This window comes from Acomys minous, assembly GCF_964271855.1.
Source record: "Acomys minous genome assembly, chromosome: 8".
In the NCBI taxonomy this organism is placed as follows: Eukaryota; Metazoa; Chordata; class Mammalia; order Rodentia; family Muridae; genus Acomys; species Acomys minous.
Window position 1 is genome coordinate 110,577,219 of NC_140489.1, and position 18,166 is coordinate 110,595,384.

Below are 18,166 nucleotides of genomic sequence, written 5' to 3' on the forward strand. Positions count from 1 at the left end.
TATTAATGGTGTTTTTCAGAATCACGGTGTCTGGAGCTAATACCTGAAAAATACCAATATTTTCTGGAAAATATTTTTAATAATTGTTTCTTGAACCGTTTAAGACATGAAAAAAACCTTACATTTTACATTTTTTAAAGAGTGCACCATACACACTCGTTTATATTGTTGTATATTATAGGATGCCTCTAACCTCTCAGACCTGAAACAATGTCTGAATGTCTGCACCGTTGACACAGTCTGGGCAATTCTAAAACTGTTTTCTTCTGGACAGGGAAGGGTGCTTGGGAAGTCTTTGGACAGTCACTGAGGCAAAGCATCAGGGTGAGGTGAACAGTGGTTCCCACCCAGATGCAGCAACGTAGGAAACAGAAACTGGACGCAGACGTTTTCGTTCTCTATTGCTCGTAGGCTCAGAAACTATTTCTAGAATTCTTCTCCACAAAGAAGCTGCTCCAGGCTTCCCTTTAGAAAGAGCTGTAGCTAAGGGCATTGAGTTCCTTGCCCTTTCCAGCCTTCGTCCTTTGGAGGAGAACATGAAGGTGTTGAATTTCTCGGCTGATTCAGGACAAGCTGAGATGGAATTGCAGGATGAACCTGTAAGCAGCAATTCACTGGACGACCCCTTGCCAAAGCCTGCCTGGCCCTCCCAGACAAGGAGACGCTTAACTATTCCTCTCCTGTGCAATAACTCTTACGATATATCTCTACCCAGCTGATTGCATCAGACATCATATTATATACAGGGAAGGCTACAGAAGTCTTAGGTCTGTCCACCAGCCGTCCAAAAGCAGAGGGCTGCCATTATCCTTCTAGAAGGCGTGAACTACCTGGAATATAATTTCAACATCATACCATACAGAAGCACAGTGTGGAGTGTAAATGAGATTTTCCTTGTACCAGATCAAGATCCATTAGATAATTTCCATAAACAAAGGACTGTGATATCAACCAGTGAAAAGGGTAGAATAATAACTATTTCCAACACACAAAATCCAGGATACTGTGATTTGAGACAAGCAAAATGCATGCTCCATATGCCTCACTAATATGTCCTCTGTGCAGTCCCAGTCCCAGACTCTTTAAAAGCACTTCTTTTATACTCAGGACTTACTTCAATTAAAACTTATTGAAAGAAAGAAAGAAGCCCCACCACCTTCTGGCCATCATTCTTTTGAAACTGTAAGTTCAGTGTTACCTTAAAATACCACAGTTCGGCGTGGTATCGGAAATGTCTTGCTTCAGAGTTCATTATTCAGAACAAGGAATTGGGCTTAAGCTTTCTTAACAGTGCTTCCTTGATTATTAATATGTTCGCTGGAAAGCAGAGTCTGGCTGATGATAGTGGGCTTTGCAGCCAGCTCATGCTTGGATGTTTTGGTTGTAATGATTTCACAGAAACAGAATTATGGCATAGCCTCGGATGCAAGGCGCTGAGCACGCTAATGCTCAAGGAGTATTGGAAGGCAATATTCTGTGACTTCAGATAAAATATTAAGAAACAGCTAGTTGCCTTCCTGTGTCTATTAAAATTCAACGTCTGTTCTAGGGATGTAGGATGACACAAGACATGCATTGCCACCCAAAAGGCCTTTAAACTTTGTTCAAGTTTGTGTTTTACTAGGAGTGATATACTTACTTGGCAATGTAATAAAATGAGATGTCAAATATTAATGTGCCTTATAAAAATTAACTATCAGTAGTTACTATTCACAATAAATATTGTTGACTTCGGCCTAATCTATTGAGGGAGAATTGAGTAGCTCCAGCAGTTTTCAAAAAAGGAATGATTTATTGAGTTTCTCTATATTTTCATATTAACTATTGATTTTGCAATGTATATACTTGGCAATATCTTCCAATCATTGTATATACTGGCAATATCTTCTATCTAATACAAATAAAAGAAAAGGGAATTGAAAATGTTCATTTTAGAGGCATAAAATAATGTTTTACATCCTGCACATAACCATGTAATCTGAGGCCTTAAGGCATCCGTCCAGAAAGACCAGCTCTACCTAAAATATTTTAAATGGACTTTTTAGAATCAGAACATACTCAGCGGCCTTTCTGTACATTCAAGTTCCATTTCTTCAACTAAACAAAAGCTTGTTGTACCCAATGCTGTAGGAGAGAGAATGCGCCAAACATGTTGCCTGTTCTGGAGAAAGGTAGTCAGCCACATGCCTGGGACACACCAAGCTGACAAAGGCATTTGAACAAAACCCAGCACTTCTCAAATCAGTTGTGTCCGGACCCTCAGGCATCCAGGCCCGTAGTTTTCTTTCACTTCCTTGCCTCTGGTTGGCCTCCTAACTGTACCCGTTAGTCATATAATACACATCAGAAATAATATGTGCACCACTGTTGAGGCAAACTCTCATTCAGAGGTGGGAGGTCACCCTTGTGAACTTGGATGGCCTGTCGTGTTCTCTGAACACGCCTGAGAGGCGTGCAGAAGGAAAACCTTTCCCCTCCTGTTGTCGTTGCATGTTCTTTGTGATATTTTAATCTTCCCAAATATATTTTTCCATAATATATTCCCCGAAAGTCAGAGTTTCTCTTATTGTACACATCTCAAATTTCAGTAAAGAATACAGGGTTCTAGTGTAAATACGCACAAGATGTCTGCTAAAGCAGTATTCAGAGTTGGGAGTCTACCCATTAACTCTCCAGAATATAGCACTCCTTCCTCACTGGGGTAACCGTTAATGTGGTCTACTTAGAGCTGATACGTGTTTTCTTTTTTATGTTTTACACTTACAGTTAGAACAATTTTGATATAACATTGGCAGGCTTGTGGTTAAGTGCTGGAACAGAACCATTATTAGGGGTGACCAAAAAGAGTGGTGATTTTAAAAATGAATAGGTCTGGAAACTAGAAGTGTTTATCATAAATTTTAAGAGAACGTGGAAAAGAAGTAATACTGCATCTAAGCCATTGTGTCTTAAAACTTACTTAAACTTTACTTTGGGGTGTTTATGGCTACCTACCAGAAAGAGTGCTTTAGTCATTGAAGGAAAAGAGAAATTTTATACCAGTGGGAATCTTATATAAAAATCTCAGGAAGATACCCTTTTATAAAGCACATGTTATAATAAAAGTGGAGAAAGTGTGATGCCCCTCTTCATGGACTCTTTTTCCAGGATGCTAGTAGAACATCCTGTGAATAAGTCAATGTTGTCTCCTACGTCCCAAGAGTTGAATCACCGTCCCATTTTAGTAGGCAGATAAAAATGTAGAACTCTTTGATTGTAACACCAGCAACACGTATTTTGGTCTGTCTTCCTTAGTGACGGGAGATGAAACTTGAGAAGGCAGTGTGGACAAATGAATAGAGCGTTGGGCGGAAGGCTAGGAACTTGTGCTCTGTTCTATTCCCAGCCTGCTACTGGGTTGCTATATAAACCAAGATAAGCCACTTACTCTCTGAATCTCATATTTTCCGTCTATAAAAATGTAGGTAGAGACATTCTGTCCTTGGCCATTTCACAGAGGTATTGTGAGAAGTGGCCTACTTTGAAGAAGTTTGGCTATTTTTTGGCGGAAGTGATGCAATGTGAATACATCAGTGTCTCTGTTAGCTTTGGCAGTGCTGTTCCTACTAGCAAGCGTTACATAAGCTGCCTCTTATCAATGTGCCGCAGAACAGGTACCATTATATAAGCTTTTGTAATGCACAGAAGGGTAAGAGAGCAACTCTGAAGCCCAGGTGTGAATCTTGGGTCCACTAGTTGCTCCTGCTGTGACCGGGAGCAAATCAAAGTCAATTTTTTCCCCGAGTTACGTGAAGATAAAGATTACAAACACCGCGACCCCAGCTGAGGTCAGTGAAGCTTCAAGGTGCTTACAAGCAGCACATACGTAATACAGAAACAAAGATATGCTTTGTGCCAGAGTATGCCCTTACTCTTACTGCCCAGAGCATTTCTTCCTTTTTAGAATAACAGAGGAGGGAAAGCCTCCCCCACCCCCGCACCAGCCATCTTAGAGTCTTCCAGAATAGAGCTGGTTGTTGCTCCTCAATGGTTCTATCTCACTTTGCCACTGTCTCTAGCCTCTGGGCCCAGGATACAAGCTCTTAGCCACTATTATCCATGGCCTCATCTGTCATAGGTGATAGGGTGTCACCTAAAAGACAGAAGAAAACCAGGTATTATTCTTTTAAAATAACATCTGATTTATTATTATCTTTAATGATAACATATTGGAGAGGCACTGCAAAATGGAGAATAATTGACAGTTGACAGTTATGTCTTGACCATTATAGAAAATAAATTCGAGGGGCTGCAGAGATGGCTTACCAGTTGGTAACATGTTTGGCATACAAATGTAAGGGTCTGAGTGTAGTTGGTAACACCCATTTTTTTAAAAAGGGGGAAAAAGGCTAAAGGACATGTGCATCTGTAATCCGAACTCTCGGAATGCAGAGACAGAGACAGGCAGCCCCCTGGAGCTCACTAGCCATCCACCTTAGCAACATCAGAGAGCTCCAAGTTCAGTGTGAGACCCTGCCTCAAAAAATGAAGTGTTTGAGGGAGATGAGACAACCAACATTAATCTGTGGCCTCCACACACATGTACATACACAAATGTACACACACTCACACACACACAAAAGCAAGACTTTAAAATTATGATGGATAATGATGGAAGAACTTATGCAACATTAACCTCTGGTTGTTACATAGACACATGCACCATATACACACATGTGATAAAACACACACCTATAACATATATTTATAATAAATAAGCTCAGAAAAAAATCAGGAGCAATAGCCTAGCATCTGTGAAGCTTGCCATATCCAGAAGAAGAAGAAGAAGAAGAAGAAGAAGAAGAAGAAGAAGAAGAAGAAGAAGAAGAAGAAGAAGAAGAAGAAGAAGAAGAAGAAGAAGAAGAAGAAGGTGGAGGAGGAGGAAGAAGGTGGAGGAGGAGGAAGAAGAAGAAGAAGAAGAAGAGGCAAAATATTCACGTTATCAAAAAATCTGAATAAAAGTACTTATTTCAAGGATTAGTGACAACACAATATTGTAAAAGTTTAGGACTTGATGAAACTATTGATGGGATTTTTGTCCTTGCTGTAGTGTGGGGTTTCAGAGATTGAATACTCTCTAAGAGGTAATAACATGTTTCATTGATTTTTCTTCTCTTCTTTTTATATTATTAGAACCAACCTACATCACAATTGATCCACCTGCGTGTGGGGAGTTATCAAACTGCACTCTGAAAGAGAAGGACTGCATTTATGGCTTCAAGCTGGATCACAATGGCTGTCGAACCTGTCAGTGCAAAAACAGTAAGTAGACAGATGATTGGGTTTTTCCCCCTGAGGCCTAATAGGATCTTGTCAAAGCATATTATATGATTAAATATCTTTTTTACTCCTGTTCAGGCATTGCCTTGACAGCCTGAAAAGGGGGGAGGGACGTGTGAACTTAGTGTAAACAGTTTTGCAGCCCTGTGGGGTAGGTATACTCTGCCCTTTCTTACAGTTTGCATCTTGGCTTGAGTGTGTTCATTTTCATGTAGGGCGTGACATCTCCTTGAACCTGGTGGAGTAGAGGTGTTTGTAGCCCTAAGTGGCTTGGGAGTGTAGCTTCCAAGCCTTCTAGAACTCCCTTTCCAGTGTTACCCAGTGACAAAAACATTGTCACTCTTTGGGGTTTTTTGTTTTTGTTTTTGTTTTTGTATGCTTTTCCCTCTTCCATACACAGCAACCATAATCTTTTTTTTTTTTTAATTTTTTTTCACTCAGGACCTGGGGAGATGACTTAGTGAGCTCAGAGGACTTGCCGCACAAACATGAGGGGCTGAATTTAGTTGCCCAGCACCCATGTAAAAGTTGGGGTGTGGTAGCATGCACCTTAACCCCAGCCCTGTGGGGGGGCGTTGATCTGGTAGCTGACAGACAGGAGGACCTGTGGAGGATTGCTGGCCGGCCAGGCTAGCCAAAAGTGGGGAACTCTAGGTTCCCTGAGAGATCCTGTCTCAAAGAATAAGGTAAAGAGCAAGAGAGGCACTCAATATCAGCCTCTGGCCCACACATAGGCATACACACAGAGACAGACAGATACACACACACACACACACACACGGGTGGGGTTCGTTTTACTGACACCAGCTCTGTCTCCACATAGATTCCAGCCGGGTCTCTGAGCCATGACCTCTGAAACTACATGGACTGTATCACATTTCTCCCCCAGGAGAAAATACACCCCACACGATTTAAAAACTGTTTCTCAAATTATCCTAATTCCTCAGCCAGAATAAGCATCTGAAGTCCCCTTCTGCATCAGCATCTGTGGCATGCTTTCTAGATCTTGGTCCCTTCCACCCTTCTGCCACACAGGGCGATGGTGTCGTTACCTAAAATGTGGCCCAGAAACAAAGCAATAAAGACCCAACTTTGGCCTGAATTCGATGCTGTTTCTTGTGTGTGTTAGTATAAGCTCTGTGGCTTGCACGCCGTGGACTAATGCTGAGTTCTTGCCCAGGCGGCCGACAAGGTCAGCTGCTATTAGGTGCTTGTCTGTTCTACATTACGATATTGCGGTTTTTGAATCCTATTAACGTAGGGCCAAATGTAACAAGAAATTACACTAACAGTTTCAAGCCATTTTCCAGTAGATGAGATTGGTTTTTTTAATCTTGATAATGCCATCGTATGCCCCATATATGCCCCCCAGCTTATGGTAAATAAGTACAATTTTCATGTCCTCCTAAATCACTGAATTAAAATCAGTTAACTGTACAGAAGCAAGGACAGTTCCTGGAAGCACGAGAGAACTTCCTGCGTCGAGACATTGAACATGGTCTCCACTCTTCCACTCTTTAAGTGGTGCATGTCAGGTCCAGCCACACAAGTCCTTGACACGCTCTCCTGCAGTCCTGTCTGAATCAAGGTTCCTTTCCTGAGAACCCTTATTTTCAAAATGTGGCAAAGCTGGTAGGAGCCATTGTTCTTCCTGGACTCACTTTGGGGGACTTTGGAACCCTCCGCCTTTTTGATTGGCATTTGGCCTGCTTTCTGAAATCTCTTCACATCATGGCTAATCTCTCCCAGACACGGACAATGATTCTATAATAACGCAAGTTCTCTGTGGCCCTTGGGGTATAGTTATCCTCGGCTCAGAGGCTTGGGCTGCCTAATGGCGAGAATGTAGTATCCTGAGGTGTCAGCTCTTGGTTAAAGGGGCCTCTCAACTGTAACAGTTCATCCTCCGTTGTGCCAGTAGTTTGGGTGAATGATAAAAATACAGACTAGGAAGTGAATAATGCCATGTCCTTGGGTCCCTATCAGCGCCGCGCCCTCTGCACAGTGGGTTACTGTCTCAGTGCCTGCAATTGTTGCAGTCTTAGGGTTCCAGGTAAGCCTCCACCCACCCAGGGTGGTCCTGCCTGTCCTGCACCTGCTCCTGTGCTGGGAAGGACCTACCTCCGCTCTGTGCATGCCTGCCTCTTGGACTCTCCTTTGGAAAAGCCAAGTTTGCTGAAGGATTGTCTTGGCAGCCTCATTTGTTTACATAAATCACCAGCCTTGTCTTCTTAACCCCAGGATAATTGGTCGTTGTGTCATGACGTGTTTATACTGCAGCCCTCTTCATGCCTCTCGCGCTACATTCTTTCTCAACATGGGATCGTACCTAATGTTTCCCTCCCCCCCCAACCTCCAAACTTCCCTGAAGCCTTAAAATCCAGAATTAATGTTCGCTAGTTGCCTCATCACTCTCTACACCTGGCCTCTGGTAGTCTATTTTGGCCACCCAGCCACAATGAGGTCAGGCTCCTGTCACGTCATTAAATCCCAAGAAGCGGTTTCCCTCGTTTGTCATGGAGGCAAGTAAAAGGCGATGGCCAAGGCTTTCTCGCTGGACACGGTGGGGAAGGTCCCCACGTGCTCTCTACCTTGACGTTGATTTCCGGTTGTATTTTGGAAGTTTTTGGAAGTTTATCCAACAGACACTACTCGATGTAAACTTCCGTTTCATCTAACACTTAGGAAGAAGTGCATACAGGAAAATATTATATTTTGTGCCTCTGATTTCTTTACAGGCAAATACTGCACCCAGTGTTTGCAGACTTCACTTACTTGTAGAAATATCCAGAATTTCTCCTTTCCATTTGTGCTCCCCACCGGTCATGTTCCAAGTAATGTATTAAGTGTTGAGACCACTGTGGTGAATGCAAGACGTGACATAAAGAAAACTCTCCAATAGCCGAAACATAAAGGCAGTGTCACCATTTTTAAGTCCAGTGCTGTAATTTACAAGAGTAAATCCTTCTAAAGTGCTTCACTTCTTCCCAGAGATTTGAGCTTTTGGTCACAGGCAAGTGGGAGGCCAATGCCTTCTGCCAGGGCGTGCTTAGTACTCTGCAGTAACTGGCTAAATGAAGCAAAGAGCCTTTTGGGATCAGGGATGCCTCTGCATTTAGGTCTTGTCTGCTCCAAGGAGGTCTGGCTGCTCCGAGCAGACATGCGTCTCATCACACCGAGCTGCCTGGCCCACTCACTGCTCCCCTAAACCGAATGCTAAAATCTGAAGCTCCCAGTTTGTATCACACACAAGTTGAAGCATGAATTTTGCCTCTGCCGCTCCACTCCTGTTAGCCCTCCTGGTGACTGTGAGTCAGGGCAGCCTACCCAAGACGAGATCAGGGTGAGTGGCTTTACCTCTATGTGTGTCCTCTTCTGTAGAGACCAGACACTAGTTCCCAAGTAGTGGGATGTTTTGAGGACTGACTGAATGAATGCCAAGCAACTTTTATTAGCCGGCACAGGGTAGTTGTTTCCTACACACACACACACACACACACACACACACACACACACACACACCAGCTGTTTCAGCCCAAGCTGGCTAACATGGCAAGTCCCCCGCCTCCTCCCCCTGTCCTTGCCTACCAGCCAATAGTTCCAGTCCTTTCAAGACACACCCACCAGACCCCGCCTTTCAGTTTTGCCTTTGTGCCTCTCATGTTTCTTCCTCTTCTTGGCTTTACTCAGATAGTTCCTTGCGGTCATGGAGTGTAGCGCATTCTTTTCCCCATTGCAGAAGGTCAATGTGTATTCATCTGGACCACAATTCTCCCTTACGTTATCTTTTCCTATTAAAAAACCATTTATATACAACAACCCTACCCATTTATAACCACGTTCCTCTTGGACGTTACTCCCTCATCCCTATCGGCATCGGGATTCCTTAAAACGGGGCCTGAGAAGATGTCGCAGTGGGTAGAGTACCTGAAACACGAGCCATGAGAACGTGAGGTTGCATCCCCAGCACCCACACAGAAAGCTGGGCATTAAAGTGCATGTCTGTGATCCCAGCACTGGAGCACTGGGTGGCAGACACAGGAGGATCCTGGGGGCTCATGACCAGCCTAGCTGACCAGCCATTGAGCTCAGGGTCAATGAGAATCCTTGCCTAAACAAACAGACAAAACCAACCTGGTGAAGGCCAGTAGAGGAAGGCACCCGATAGTGACCTCTAGGCTCCAAAAATGAACGACACAGAGAAAAGGAGTTCTTAAAATAAGGCCAACACCAGTGTCTCCCCATTTCTTCCTGACTTTGCCCACTCCTTTCATTCATCTAGCATTGGTAGAGTGCCTGCTGTAGGCTAAGACTATAGACTATAAAATAATAGGCCATTTTTATTAAAAAAAAAAAAAAAGACTGTCAAAGATGGTAAAAATGCCTTTGGACTTGACATCAGGCAACTGGTTTAGGATTAAAACAAAAGCCTTAAAGAAAACATGTGCTGCAGAAGCATGTAACACGTGCCAGGTATGCAACACACACCCATAATCCTAGCGCTCAAAAGGCAAAGACCGATGAGTCATTTGTTTGAGGCCAAACTAAGTTGCATGGCAAAACATTGTCTTTAAAAAAAAAAATCTAGGGCCAGGGATGTTTCTTAGTGGATAAAGCACTTGCCCATCATGCGGCTGGTTCAACCCCCAGGGCCACAAAGATAAAGTACCTGGGAAATACAAGGCAAAGGATGTTTGTTTGTTTGAACAGTATAGCTTTAATATTTGAACCTGTAACAATAGAATGCTTGTAAAGCTGCTAAGCAAAGCAGGATTCACCAAGAATTTAGATGACCCTCACTTAGTTTCTTAATGACATGTTTACAATAAGGCAGACGGTTCGAGGCCAGCCTGTTCTACAAAGTAAGTCCAGGACAGCCAGAGACTACAAGAGAAACCAAAAACACAAAAGAAAGAAAAGAAAAGAAAAAAAAGAGGGGTATGATACGAAATGTCTAAGAAAGTATGATGGCATCAAAACTAAAAGTAAAACCTGTTAAGCTGATAATGTTATAACATTCGTTTTTAACCAAAATATTTGCTGCTGTCGGGAAGATGAAGATACTTCCACTTTACTGTATAAGCTACTTGTTAGTTGAGAAGCATCGACCTTTGAATGCCTTACTGTCCATGGCTTTAAATCCAATGAGTTTGACTAGATCATTGGTAACCTCTTTGCCAATTTAGCATTTGGAATTGATGTCAGTTTTACCTAGAAACTAATCCAGACATGTAAAATTAATATAGCAAGGAAAAAGCTAGTGTGTCCATCATGAAATATGTATCCTGGTCAAGGATCTCGGAAAGGGTACAGCAGCCAGGAGGCAGACTCCCACTTTTTATTTTGTTGTTCTTCTGACCTGACTCCAAACACACTATTGGCCACAATTGGGGTCAGCTTTTGCAGTTTCGCCTTTCCTGATGCAATAGTTTCAGAAACATCTTGACCATTCTGATTTGATAACAGAGTGGTAGAAAGCACCAGTCTCCACAGGTTTGAAGTGTTGCAGCACAGCGCTGGGCGATGCATCCGACCACTGTGTTTGCAGGCATGCAGTTGCTTTGCGTTCAATGACAATGAAGTATGAATGATGACATTCACTGTTCGGTTGCTCTTTTCAAGAACACAAAGGGTTTATGAGTTACTTACCATTGACTAGACACAGTGTACAGTCCCTGTGCTTTGCCACTGCTTATCACTTCCTTTTGAATGGCAATTGCTTCCATCAATTAGGAACCATTTTAGATCACAGGAAACTCATAATATTTAAAAGTCCGATGCATTGTAAGGCCACCTGTGTTCCATAATTGCCAAAAGCCATATGCTAAAACTTTGTAAACAAAGTTATAAGTCCCACCTCCTAACCTTTCTGGACTGAAGACACATTTTCTTTAAGGACAGTCTGTCATTGATAAGCGTGGATCTAGGACTACCATGTAGTCTTTGGTGGTCTCTATTTCAGAACCACAGTATGGCTTTCTGCAATGCTTAATAAGTGATAACATTTTGAAAGCTATTCAATATTATCAGAGGAAGCTTGATCAAGCCTTTATTCCTCTACCAATAACGCATTCCTCATGGAGGAATATGAACATCAAAAGATGAGTTGACTCACGGGATAGCTATTGCCCCACATCTTGCAGAATACCATAGGCCCTGGACTATGGACACAAACGAGAAACTGCCTGAGAACTTCTCTCTTTTGCCATGGAGAACTGAGCTAACCTAGACCACAGGCTGCACATGAATGGACCCGGGGGGGGGGGGTGAATAGCTTGAAGCGGAATCGTTAGTCTGCTTTCTCCTGAATGTTCTGCATCTATGTTGAACACAGCGGCCTTATTTGGGATCCTTTTCTATTTCAGAGCCAACATGGGTTAAGATGTTGGTCACCTTTCCATTGCTGTGACAAAATGCCTTCCCTTGTGTAGAAGAAGGGTTTCTTTGAACTCGTGGATTCAGCTGGTTTGGGTCTATGGATGATTGGCCCTTTGGGCTTGTGACCAGTCAAGTCTGTCTTGGAGGGAAAGCATGAGAACCTCGTGGTAGCCAGCAAGTAAGGGGAAATTGGGAAGGAAAGGGTTACCGTCCATTGGAAGAGCACATCTCCACATCTCCAGTGTTCTAACCTCTCTCCCCCTAGGCCTCATATCTGGAAAGGTTCCACCATCTGAAAGTGGGACAACAAACCTACCACTAAGTTTTGGAGATGTGGGCCTTTGGGGTTTCTTTCAAACCATAGTGCAGAGATAGGTTAAAGACAAATGTACTTCTTTAAATTCATTAAAGTTGATGTTTCCAAAGCTGTTAATGGTGTGGAAAGCATTCTAGATCAAGAGCCATGGGAAGGGTTCCCTTTTACAGACTAGAAACACAAAAAAAGAAGCGTGCTTGCACTCTAAAGCTTTGAGGGAATTATTCTCCAAGAACGCTGACTCTGGCAAGTTCCAGGGGTTTTTCTAATCCATCTATTCCCTGACATAATCCACCAGATGCCTTGACTTTAAAGCTGTTATAATAGAAAGAAATGGATCAGCTTAAATTTCTGCGTTGGCAAAAAACAGTGACTCTGAGGATCCTATCCTAATGGGTGATGAAAAGTAATGACCTGCCTTCCAAGTTGTATAATCACAAATTGTCAACGGAGCTGCTTACACTTTCTCTTTTAAGGATGCAGATTAACACTAGTTGCCTCACAGTGTGGTACACAGGCCCATGAGGCTACAATACATATGTGTAATGAAAAGTTTTGGACAGTGATGAAGTAGAAAACCATACCATAAAGCACATTCTCCTTTGTAAAAGATTCCCAAAAGATTCTATTGTAGAGGCGTTTACATAACACGTGGACCCATCTCACCTATCAATTGTAATTAGTGTTTAATTTTAGGCTATTAAGACTTGTCTGTGGATCAGGACAAATGTGTGGTGGCTTCCGAGGTGACTTGTGCATTGGTGCAGTGTTTACATGTCTGGGTGCCCACGTGAAATAACAGTTCACTTGTCACCCTCACAGCAATGTCACCCTCACAGCAGTAGCTGTTCCTTACCTTACCATTCTACAAAACAACATTCTAGTGTTGCGTTCCCACCAAGTCAGCCTCCTTCCTTGTGGCTCATGCTCTTTCAAACCCTGCATTTAATTTAGGTGGGCCTCAAATTGCTCTTCTGTCCCCAAGGCGCATCTACCTGGCTTCTGTCCCAAGGCACATCTACTTGGCCTTGTCATTGTTCTTCTCTTTGGTTTTCTGTTTAACTGTACCCCCTTCTCAAATGGCTACGACATCTTCAGTGGTTTCTATGACATATTGCTTCCCCCCACACATACTTTAAATCCTTAAAAATGCAGTAACTAACAGAAGACAATTAAACACCACTCCAGATTCTGCTAACAAGGGATACCTTAAAGTTTTCAAATTGTCATTAGTAACACACATTAACATGAACATTTCTTCTAACGCTCAGCCAAGTACCTGTAAGCACCTGGATATTCGTCAGCGCAGTAGGGCAAATGTAGCTAAATAGAACACTGATGGTTTGCTTCCTGCCGTGGAACAGACAGGCGTTTTCCAAAGAAAGAAGTCCCAAATGCATGGTGTGTAGTGTTCTGTGGTGCCACCTGCTACCCACAAGCAAGTGTACTGTAGCCTTCAGAGACATATCTAGCCTCTGGTGGCAAGCAGTATGAAATGTCTGAATCGAATGTGGACTGTAAACTTCTGATGGCTGTATATTAGCATAAATCATCCTCAGTGGTTTGAAGTGACTAATTGAGCAAAATCATGAAAAACTGTACCCAGTCATTACTTATTGGTGGTGACCAGCCCACTGTCTGTCCCAGGCCTAGCAGATTCAATTAGGCTTCAGAATTCCATTCCAGAGTTGGGCTCCGTTTCACGTATCACCATCAAAACCCGGAGCCATGCTGTGAGAACCGTGAAAGAGCCTGAGGCTTCGGTAGAACTGAAGTTAAACTCTTATTTAAGGTGGGAGAATTCGGGGCAGGCATCGAAGCCATGGTGTGCTCTGGTCTGTTGTCATTGAAAGAAATGTACCGTCCATGTGTCTCTACAGGGGAGGAACTGTGCGTAGGCCTTAAAAAAGCCTGCACCTTGGACTGTCCCTTTGGCTTCCTCACCGATATCCACAACTGTGAGCTCTGTCAGTGCCGCCCACGGCCCAAGAAGTGCAGACCCACGATGTGTGACAAGTTGTGTCCACTTGGATTCCTGTACGTATTTGTCAGTGTCTGGCTGAGGTCCTCATACTTGTGTCGGGAGCTGTTTTGTGTGTGTTTGAATGAGCCAGTGGTGGGTGTAACTCAAGAGGGGCCCTACTGTTAGGGGATTCAGAAGTGGGGTGAGCTTTGTCTCCAAATGTAGGCATCGAGTTCTGACTTTTTTTTTAATGTATCTGCATGTACACCTGCATGTCAGAAGAGAGCATCAGATCCCAATAGAGATGGTTGTGAGCCACCATGTGATTTCCAGGAATTGAACTCAGGATCTTAATTCTCCAGCCCCTAAGTTCTGACATTTTTTTTTTATGAAGATGGTAGGGGTATGCTGTGGGTAGGTCTCAGCAGTCAGAAGGCAGAGTCTACATCTAGTTCAAAGCTAGCCTGGATTGCATGAGATCCTGTTCTGGAAAAAAAAATTCCCTCAAGTATTAATTGTCACTTTTCTTAATTGTAAGACATGAGTGCGATACCAATAAAGATACAATTATTTGGACTGGAAAGATGGCTCTGTGGTTAAGAGCACATATGCTTGCTTGGTAAGCCTGAACCCAGCCCCCTGTAATTCCAATCCATGTATCTGCTGCTCTTTCTGTCTTTTGTGGGAAATTGTACTCACGTGATATATACACCCAGACATCTCACACACACACACACACACACACACAGAGAGAGAGAGAGAGAGAGAGAGAGAGAGAGAGAGAGAGAGAGAGAGAGGAGGGAGGGAGGGAGGGAGGGAGGGAGGGAGAGAGAGAGAGAGAGAGAGAGAGAGAGAGAAGAATAAACTTAAAGATATAACTTAACTGCTGATACAAAATGAAGTAACCCTCCAGCCCTAATAAAACAATCAATACTTACTAGCCTCCAAGACTTTGGGTTTTCATTCATTTTCAATATATACACATCTATATGTGTGTATGTGTGCAATGTGTGTACTGTGATGAGCATGTGCAAAACAGCTGACTTTTTCTAGGGGTTAACTTTCTTCTTTCACCACACGGGTTCTGGGAATCAGACTCAATTCATCAGGATTGGTGGCAAGTACCTTTTTTACCCAGTCAACAACTTGGCCAGCCTAAGACTTTTATTAACATTTATGAAGGCTTCCCATGTCTCTGAGTTCATACAGCCTCCTGTGTCACATGTAAGTTTCAGTACTTAACATTTTTACTAGCATATGGAACTTCTCAAAGAATACAGCCACTTGGGAAAGACCACAGCCCTGACAAAATTTCTCTAATGTTGATCTCCCAACATTGGCCAGCGATACATCTCCTACCGTTCTGTTCACTGCAGTTCATCCTTTATATTATGGTGCCACCTTTCTAATTAAACTCTCCCCTGTGTCGCTGGGGAGGGCCACATCCCAGAAGCATTTCCGTGTTTGGGCAGTTCTAAACCTTGGTCACGAAAGCTAATTACATCTGTACCATGAGTCTGGGGTGCAGAAGTCCCGTCATTTTAGCTTAAATGGTGATGTCATTGACCCTTGGTCTGAGTACTAGTGCATCATTTGAGACTTCTTGATTTTCTGACCTCTGGCAAAATCTTAATTACCCAGGAAGAATAAGCACGGCTGTGACCTCTGTCGCTGTAAGAAGTGTCCAGAGCTGCCATGCAGTAAGATCTGCCCCTTGGGCTTCCAACAGGACAGTCATGGCTGTCTTATCTGCAAGTGCAGAGGTAAGTGTGAGCCCTTTGTCCTCCTGGAAGCAGGGTAATAGAACAGAAGGGAGTCCCCTAAATGGACTGGTTTAAGTGATTGCTACCTATTCTAAAACAAACATCACTCTCCCTGGCACTCTCCCACAGGACACCATTTATTTGCCTTTCATCGCAATAGAATTAAAAAGGGCTCAGAACAGAATTTAAAACACAATGACCATGTTAATCACTTCTTGAGGCTTCATTGTTACTTGTCTCAGAAACAGTTGCCTTAAGCCAGAGTGTCTGAGCCTCCTCTCCTTTAGGAGAGGGAGTGCTACAGTAAAGAGCTTCACTGTGGCATTGGAAGTGGTCAGGGTCGGGTGGCAGGGTCTCTAAACTCTTGTCCATTTGGGCATCCCCTGGTAACACAGTTTTGAAGCCACTGACTGTGCACCCAGAGTGCTTTTCAACCTTTATCCCAGCTCCAGCCTGGATGCCCCCGCCCCTACCCTGCTGTAGTTCGTTGTAGTTATCAGACAATATGCCAATCAAACAATAAAACATCTCTGGAGCATGCTTTTTTTCAAAGTTGAACAGTTAACTTTTATGGTATTTTGAAGAAGTTCACAGTAAACAAAAATGTAATCAATCACTTCAACTGTCTTATGAATTAGTACTCCAGTAGATACAGGGGGAGGGGCAGAATTCCCTCATTGGATGAAACTTTTAGAATGGTGAATATATATTCATATATATATGCATATATACATATGTGTATATATATTGCAATGCTTGTCGTATAAAGTAAGTGAAAGTCAACGATACTCCCTCAGTAGTAAGCATATTTGCAAGCTCCGTTCTTACTTGTTTTTCAAAATTTGGAGCCTGTTGATTTGCATTCTTCTCCTAAGCCTTTCCTGTATCACTGACTGTCCTGCCTGGGCATCATTTTGGGTGACCGGGTTCTGTGGCACTTAAAGGCACTACAAACTTTCTCCCATGCCATAGCTGCTTCTTTACCAGGCTACCTTGTATCTATCCAGAGGTCCCTACTTCAGCCGGGCCACCTGTCCTGTCAGGCACATGTCTGTCCATGGACGGCCATCATCATAAGAATGAGGAGAGCTGGCATGACGGTTGCCGAGAGTGCTACTGTCACAACGGAAGGGAGATGTGTGCTCTCATCACCTGCCCGGTGCCTGCCTGCGGCAACCCCACCATTCGTCCTGGACAGTGCTGCCCATCATGCGCAGGTAAAAGCGGGCTGCTTGATTGTTGTACAACCAGCTCCAGCCTTGTGGGGCCTGTTACCCACCTGTGACTCCGGGGGAAGTGTAGGGTCAGTCCTCAGGACACTTCTCAGCCGCTGTGGCTTCTGTTATTAACAACCACTGAGTATGTCAGACAGTGAATGATTAGCCAAGGACCAAAGGAAATTCCAAAGCCGTGGACATGGTCCTCCATATTTTTGAATGGTTTACTTAATTGTATTGCTCTTTGGACTAGTTTTTCCCCCTAGAGGTTTGCGGACTTATATGTAAATCCAACCCTCCAGGTCACTGCTAGCATATTAGGCTTGTGGGCCTTAGCTTTAGTTAATTGAAGGGGAGTGAGAGTTTTACTTCACAGAAGCTTATAACTTACCAAGTAATTCTGGAGGGAGGAGAGAATTACTGAAGTCTGTGGCCATTGCCTCTTTCTAAAGTAACAGACCTGGGATGACACTCTTGCCAAATGGAGACATTTGGAGTGGTCACACGTCCTAAAACAACGGGGATGATAACTCATGCTAGCCAGGCTGCACCTGCCCCACCATCCTGTACATCAAGCCTCTCTCTGCTGTCACAGTCTATATACCTCAGCAAATACCTTTGCACTTGGCACTTGAATGCAGAATAAATGTCTTGTTTTGTTTTCCCATAATGCAGTCAGATGTGTTCTCTATCAGCTGTTTCCTTTTTCACATACTTTGCGAGTAAAATACGAGCAGCCATGATGTCCCAGGTCAGAAGCAGTTTGGTGAGGTAGAATTCTGTGTCTGCCAGTTCTTTGAGGAAAAGAAAATCATTTGTGCCCTCGAGACGTGCTTTGTTAGAGGCGTGTATCGACTGGGAACCTGCACCTGGCTCTCTGTCAGCTGCTCCAGCGAAGAAGTCTGAGCTAGACAGGTGGAAATAAAAAGACACAGATCAAAACAGAGCTGCAGTCAGTGGAGCCAGAAGTGCCTTTCTCTAGTTGGGAGATAAAAAACATTCTACAGCACGTAGTTTTTGACGAAGTGTTGGGACTAGAAGATGGCTCCGCTGGTAAAGTGCTTGCTATGCAAGCGTGAGGGCCTGAGTTTGACCTTCAGTACCCATGTTTTTTTTTAAAGTCAGCCATAGTGGCTCACATTGTAATTCCTGTACCAAGAGCTAGGAGGATGGGGGGGGGGGGGTCCAGAGACTGAAGGATCTCTGAGAC

General features: G+C 43.5%; 1 protein-coding gene across 3 annotated transcripts in view; it reads left to right on the plus strand.

The window, feature by feature from the left end:
- CRIM1 (cysteine rich transmembrane BMP regulator 1) overlaps window positions 1-18,166 on the plus strand; it is a 178,200-nt gene that overhangs the window by 130,862 nt on the left and 29,172 nt on the right. For all 3 annotated transcript variants that reach the window (XM_084793082.1, XM_084793081.1, XM_084793083.1), the window contains 4 exons: window positions 5,173-5,301; window positions 13,894-14,050; window positions 15,618-15,739; window positions 16,747-16,956. In XM_084793082.1, coding sequence (XP_084649208.1) covers window positions 5,173-5,301; window positions 13,894-14,050; window positions 15,618-15,739; window positions 16,747-16,956 — 618 coding nt within the window. The remainder of the gene's footprint in view (window positions 1-5,172; window positions 5,302-13,893; window positions 14,051-15,617; window positions 15,740-16,746; window positions 16,957-18,166) is intronic.